This window comes from Notamacropus eugenii, chromosome 2 (assembly GCF_028372415.1).
Source record: "Notamacropus eugenii isolate mMacEug1 chromosome 2, mMacEug1.pri_v2, whole genome shotgun sequence".
Taxonomy (NCBI): Eukaryota; Metazoa; Chordata; class Mammalia; order Diprotodontia; family Macropodidae; genus Notamacropus; species Notamacropus eugenii.
Genome location: NC_092873.1, coordinates 27,687,648 through 27,694,450, shown reverse-complemented (window position 1 = coordinate 27,694,450; position 6,803 = coordinate 27,687,648). Strand labels below are relative to the sequence as shown.

Here is a 6,803-nt window from a genome sequence, read left to right as displayed (position 1 = left end):
TATAATGTTCTCCAGGCTCTGCTCGCTTCACTCAGCATCAGCTCATATGAGTTTTTCCAGGTGTTTCTGAAGTCTGCCTGTTCGTCATTTCTTATAGCTCAATAGTATTCCATTACACTTTTTCGACCATTCTCCAATGGATGGGCATCCCCTTGATTTCCAGTTCTTGGCCAACACAGAAGAACTGCTATAAATATTTTTATACATGTGGGTCATTTTCTCTTTTTTATGATCTCTTTGGAATGCAGCCCTAGAAACAATATTTCTGCACATTTTCATAGTCCTTTGGGCATGGTTCCAAACTGCTCTCCAGAATGGTTGAATGAGCTCACAGCTCCACCAACAATGAATTAGTGGAACAACGTTCTTACACCCTCTGGCCGTCAGCACCCTGAGCTGACGGTGCCTTACTTTCCCCACTAGTGCGATGGATCTAATGGCTAATGACTCCAGACTAAGGTCTTTCCCCTATTTCCAGAGTATCCCTCCTTTTCGGAGCCTCGACTTCGCAGCATGTCTCAGTGCTCCTAGGCCCCGACCTTCATTTCTGCCATCTCTTCAAGGTGGCTGGTGGGACTCAGGAAGGGGGGAGGTTTTGTGTGTGCGCGCGCACGCGCGCGCGTGTGTATGTACCTGAGTGTGTTGTGTATGTTTGTGTGTGGGGAGAAGCTTTCCTCAGAACCCAGAGGAGGCGGGGCCGAGAAGGAGCGAGGCCGGGGTGGAGCTAGGGAATTTACGCGTGGAGCAGTGGAGCCGAGCTCAGCAGCCAAGGACTGGAGATAGGGTCTGGGGAAAAATCACTCACTCTGGGACCAGAGGTTGGGAACGCCCAGCCCCCAGTTCCCCGCCCCAAGGTTCTCCTCATCCTTCCTCCAGCGGCTCCAGGGGAGTTCAGTCTCCCGGAATGCGGTGCCCCGCCGTGTCTCAGGCTGCTGGGACGCGGCTCTGTCCGCGGTGCTGAAGTGGACTTGTCCTAGGCCATGCTGGGGAACCGCAGCTTCCCGAATGCAAGTGAGCTCCTGGGCAACAGCAGAGGGGGTCTGGGGGCGCCTGAGCTACATGTGGGCGCTCTTGTTGGAGGCGTCCTGCTCATGGTCACTGTGCTGGCTGGCAATGCGCTTGTGTGTGTGAGCGTGGCTGCGGAGCGTGCCCTGCAGACCCCCACCAACTTCTTCATCGTGAGCCTGGCTGCCGCTGACCTACTGCTGGCGCTGCTGGTGCTCCCCCTTTTCGTGTACTCCGAGGTGAGGTGAGCCCGGATCCAGGACGCCCCCACCCCTTTTACAGTCCCTCTCTCCTCTGTTGGACCTCCCCCACCCCTACCCTCCACTTCTGACTCCCTCTCCCTCGGCTAAAGGACATCCCTTCCCACCTCACCTGCACTGTCAGTTCTTTCAGCCTGTGACTTGAACCTTCTACTCGAATTCTCCAGACTCAGGGTCCTGCTCGCCCTCTCTCTCCATCCTGGGATACCTCTATAAACCCTGAGCCTTCTCGTCCCTGCCTCTCATTCCTTAGATCTCCTGCCCTGCTACTCCTTTCGTGTCTGCCTCATCCTTCCCCTTCCCCTCCTCCAATAACTCTTTTCACCCACATTTCATCTCTTGGAACCTCTGACCACTGTCTCCATCCCCTCCATAGTCCTCTAGACTTGTATAGCAATTCCTGAGAACGAGGAAGGGAAGAAAGGTGACAAAACAGCAACAGACCGAGGAAGGTAAAAGAAAGAGAAAAGAGACAGACAGACAGAAAGAAATGTCAAGAGAAACAGAGCAGGGATGAGAGATGGAGGGAGAGGAAGGGAGGCGAAAAGAGGGAGCGGTGGAGGGGAGAGAAAGAGACAAAGAGAGACAGAGAGAGACACAGATGTCAGGAGATACAGAAGGATGGAGGGAGAGTGAGAGGGAGGGTGATAGAGGGGAAGAGAGAGACCGAGACAAAGAGATGCAGGGAGAAACAGAAGAGGAATGAGAGATGGAGGGAAAGGAAGGATGGGAGGGAGAGTGAGGGAGAAAATGTGTGTGTGTGTGTGTGTGTGTGTGTGTGTGTGTGAGAGAGAGAGAGAGAGAGAGAGAGAGAGAGAGAGAGAGAGAGAGAGAGAGAGATTTGCTCAGAGACTTCAAGGCGTTCCCTCAATGCTAATCTATTTTGTCAGTTCAAGTCTGAACAACCACAAGACTTACCTCAGTTGTTTCTGTGAAACGAATTGAACCCAAAGGTCCAAGAATTTCTTACTTGGCCTTTTTTCCTATTCTGCTTTCCCATTTCTAGCCCATTAAGCTGGTTTTGGACCCTGTTTGAATAGCCTACATTATCCAGTGAGTCAGTTCACCTTCTTAACACTCGGTCATTTGCACATTGGATAAGCAAGTCACCCAGGTTTTTATCCTAGTTCGCTGATAAGAACATGGAAGGCACAGGCTCCTAGACAGCTCTGGGGAGCCCTCCACCTCCTTTTAGGTAACACAAAGCCATGAATGAATGCTCCTTGGATATGGCCATTCAGCTAGTGTCAAGTTCATCTGCTGCCTTCTGGCCCACATCTCTTCATCCTGCCTCCAAGTCTTCCCCTAATTCAACCCCTGCACCTTCTCAGTGAAGTGTGTAGGGATAGTCCAGCCTCCTTTGATCCTTGCCTCTTACATTCAGAGGCACCAAAGAATTGGAAGTTCAGTCAAAGGATTTCTTCCAACCTCCCACTCCTTGAATTCCTTCCCTTGTTTCTCCCCCTAGGAGTGAGCAACACAAGGTGCCTGATGTAACTTTACAGGCAGACAGGCTCTCTCTATAAATCCAAAACCAACTTATAAGACTCATCTGTCTGGAGGCAGGGGATAAACTGGGTCACCTCTGGAGGGCCTGAGTTGCTGCAGAAGTATGGCCAGGAATGAAGACAAAGCCTGGGACAGGGTCTTGAGGTCAGTAATCCTGGGATGGGCAGAAAGGAAGGAGATTCCAATGTTCAGAAACATGGCGCAATGTAATGAAGGCGGAGGCAAGGATGCCAAGAGGGCACATAAGTGATGTGACTTTTCTCCTCATCTCCTGCTCTAGGAGGGGGAAGGCTGAGGCTCCAGAGGACAGCAGTAGGGAAAGAATCTAGGGAGAGACAACAGCAGGTGGAGAATGGGTGACCTGAGCTGAGAAATGAGGGATATTGTAGGCATATCTGCTCCCAATCATCTCCTTTGTCCAGTTTGAGGTGGGTGGCTACCTACCTTCAGAGGAGGGGATATTGGGAGGAGGAGAATAAGAAGAGGATTAACGGGGCTGAACAGGCCCTTGGGACAAAAGTTGAGGTCTCCCAGCTCAGGTAGGCTCTAGAGTCAATCTCTGCCTCCTCCCACCCAGGTATCTCTCAATCTGTGGTCCACTGGGGTCATCAGGTTTGCATTGTGGGTCCTGTGGTCCTAAGACAGTTCCTGGCCACTTCCTGCTCTCCCAGCATCCTCCTTCCCATGGATGGGGGCTGGAAGGTTAATTTCTGTGCTTGGGTTATAGGCTCATTACCTCATCCCAAACATTGGTAGAGCCGTCAGCACAGATGCTGCTGCTTCATTTGAAGGAAGTGTGTGTGTGTGTGTGTGTGTGTGTGTGTGTGTGTGTGTGTGTGTGTGTAGGAGGCATCCTGTGAGACCACATTTTCTGAAATTACTCTAGGGTCTTTGTGTGAATGTGTCCTCACAGGTGGTGTGAAGGACAATGAAGGAGGGGGCAGGATGAGGACAGGCTAATCCCAGGGGGAGGGGGTCACTCTGACATCCTGTCCACTAAGCCTCTAATCTCCAGTGGAGAGGATAGAGAAGGGGGAGCTTGTATTTCACTTTGGGGCGTATTGGGTCTTGTTGAGCCCCCCAAGATGTACAGTGAAGGAACTTTCCAGGCACCTGGATTCTTTGTCAGAAATTTCTAGAGCTAGAAACAGCAGAGTATCAGAGACTGAGAATTATAAGGGACCTTAGAGCTCATTTGGTTCAAAGGACTTCAGGAAGTCAGAGAGAGGTGGGATGAAGGAGGTCCATCCTTAGAGCATCTGGGATAACTGAGGCCACCCACTTGGCATAGTGGCCTGGTCAGGATCAGAACCCAGGGCCTTTGATTCACAATCTAAGGCTCATCCTACTATACAAAACCACTGAATAACAGTGGGCTCTAGATGTCAATGAATACAGGCAGGGAGGGGTCTCCATCTTCCTACACATCCACACCCCAGGAAGCATCCCTCCCTGAGAAACAGTGAGCTGGGGAGATGGCCAGGATCACAGCAAGAATTCGGAGGCAGGGGGAGGTGCAGGTCAGACCAAGCTTTTCTTTTCCTAAGCAGGCTGGAATAGGCACAGCACCCCCGCTCATGATGCAAAATGCCATCCACATCCAGGGAAAGAACGATGGACCCGGAGCGCAGAACCAAGCAGACTCTTTTCTCTTTTGCTTTATTTTTCTCATGGTTTCTCCCATTCGTTTTAATTCTTCTATGCAACATGACTAATGTGAAAATGTGTTTAATAGGAATGTATGCGTAGAGTCCATATAAGATTGCATGCCGGGTTGGGGAGAGGGAGAAAATTTAAAACTTAAGGAAGTGAATGTTGAAAATTGAAAACAAATCTACACCCCTGTCCGAATCCATGGTGCACACAGCTGTGAGCTGGACTGTGCTCTTGGAATGGAGAGGCCTGAGGGCATAGAGGTGTAGCCTCACTGGCTTCTATCTGTCTGGGTTCCTGGGTGGGTGTGTGGGGGGTGTCAGGGGCTGACACAGAGACCTCAAACCTCTGTCCATCTGTCCAGTACCAAGGTGGCGTATGGGCTCTGAGCACTGTTCTATGTGATGCTCTGATGACTATGGATGTGATGCTTTGCACGGCCTCCATCTTCAACCTCTGTGCTATCGGCGTGGACAGGTGGGCCTCCCCCCAGCCTCTCCCTCAACCCATGTAGACCCCGAGCCCCGCCCCCCTCTCCCCGTTCAGCTCGGCCTCTTTCTTTCCGGGGTTTGATGCACAGTGGGTATTTATGGAATGCTTGTAGAATGAACCCCAATTCCTATTCCCCCGAACTCTCACTGGCCCCTTCCGCGAGGAGAGGGTCTCCCCGGCTTCCCAGCATCCCGGCCTCCTCCAGGTTCATCGCAGTCTCCGTGCCTCTGAACTACAGCCGGCAGCAGCTGGGAAGGCGGCAGCTGGCGCTGATCGCCACTGTGTGGGGGCTGGCCTTCGCCGTGGCCTCCCCGGTGCTGTTCGGCCTCAACGACGTGCCCGGCCGGAACCCAGCCGTGTGCCAGCTTGAGAGCCGCAATTACGTCGTCTACTCCTCCGTCTGCTCCTTCTTTCTGCCCTGCCCGCTCATGCTCGTCCTCTACTGCGCAATGTTCAGACGCCTCCGCACCTGGGAAGAGGCCAGGCGAGCCAAACTCCGGCGGAGCATGTGCCCCGGGGCTGCCCGCAGGCCCAGCCGGCCAGCACAGCCCGGGCCCCGCCGGCGGTTTCCGGGGCCTGAGCCAGAGGGCCCTGGGCCTGCGGGTTACTCACCCCACGGCCCCATCCAGACGGTGTCCTACCCGCCGCAACCCCAGGCGCTACCCCAGGCGCTGCCTTCCGCGAGGGCCCCAAGGAAGCGAGCCAAGATCACGGGCCGGGAGCGGAAGGCCATGAGGGTGCTCCCCGTGGTGGTCGGTGGGTGTCGGCTGCTTCTTTTCACTGGGAGGGCTGGGGGAGTGCGCTCCGAACTTGGCAGGGACCGGGGTTGCCCCTCCTGAGCTGGACGGGCGGTGGGAGAGGTCGCCCCGAACTTGGCAAGGCCGGGGTTGCCCCGCCTGAGCTGGGAGGGAGGCATGGGTCTCAGGGTTCGGGTCGGCCTCACTCAAGCCTCCTGCCTCCAGGTGCTTTTCTCGTATGCTGGACGCCCTTCTTTGTGGTCCATGTCACTCGGGCACTGTGCCCAGCCTGCCCTATACCCCGGAGGCTGGTCAGCATCGTCACTTGGCTGGGCTACGTGAACAGCGCCCTTAACCCCGTCATCTACACTGTCTTCAATACCGAGTTCAGGACTTTCTTCCGCCGAGCGCTCGGGCTCCTGTGCTAGGACACCTGCGCGAGGCCAGAGGCGGCCTCCAGGACGACCCCCTCCGGGCTGCTCTAGGGCCTGATCCTCCAGCTTGGGGCTGGGGAGCTGGTGCGGGCAGAAAGGTCAACTGAGGCTCCTACTAGCCTGCGCTCTCACAAGCAGACGCCAGGATCCCGGCATAGCTCTTTGTGGGATGGCCTCCTCCCTATCTCAGCGTGGTGGGAGCTGTTGAAGGTCTCCTGAGCAGGCACGCTTCCCTGGCCTCAGAAACCACGTGGAGGGGGCGGGGGGGAGGGGCCTCCTTCTGAGCCCCTGGGTGCTGACAGGGCTTGAGGTGGGTTTAGGGATATTTATAACCCGGCTGACGCAGTTGTCCCAGCTAGAGCGCTGTCCACCGTCATTCACAAATTCCTTCCTCCCCAGGGATGTGCCCGTCTGTCCCACAGCTCCAAGGTTTCATGATGGCCCAAAGGGGAACCAGACAATAAGACTTGGAGGTCCTGGCTCTGGTCATGGGACTGGGCCCTCCACCCCTGGGGGAATCCTGGGAAAGATTCAATGGGGGAGGAGTGGGAACTGTTTCTACAGGAATGGTTGATAGAGGAAATGTAAGCCCAACGAAGTGGCCTCCCTACCAACACATCTAGGAGCCACTTGGGACTGAAAAGGGCTGGTATGTCCGATCTGTCCCTTCTGGTTGCCTCCAGCACTCCCAGCTGTCCCTGTGTGCTCACTTA

General features: G+C 54.6%; 1 protein-coding gene across 1 annotated transcript; it reads left to right on the top strand.

Annotated features, from left to right (window-relative positions):
* Window positions 1-980: 980 nt before the first annotated feature.
* On the top strand, window positions 981-6,361 carry DRD4 (dopamine receptor D4). Its single transcript, XM_072637961.1, has 4 exons — window positions 981-1,244; window positions 4,792-4,904; window positions 5,125-5,675; window positions 5,882-6,361. The coding sequence occupies exons 1-4, from the start codon at window positions 981-983 to the stop codon at window positions 6,082-6,084; spliced, it is 1,131 nt and encodes a 376-aa protein (XP_072494062.1). The 3' UTR covers window positions 6,085-6,361.
* The last annotated feature ends 442 nt before the right edge of the window (window positions 6,362-6,803 follow it).

What these genes read in the sequence shown, in the direction of transcription:
- DRD4 (XM_072637961.1), top strand. Translation starts at nt 981, where the DNA reads ATGCTGGGGAACCGCAGCTTCCCGAATGCAAGTGAGCTCCTGGGCAAC. An exon ending in CCCTTTTCGTGTACTCCGAG is followed by an intron (nt 1,245 to 4,791) that starts GTGAGGTGAGCC and finishes CCATCTGTCCAG; the next exon opens with TACCAAGGTGGCGTATGGGC. An exon ending in GGTGCTCCCCGTGGTGGTCG is followed by an intron (nt 5,676 to 5,881) that starts GTGGGTGTCGGC and finishes TCCTGCCTCCAG; the next exon opens with GTGCTTTTCTCGTATGCTGG.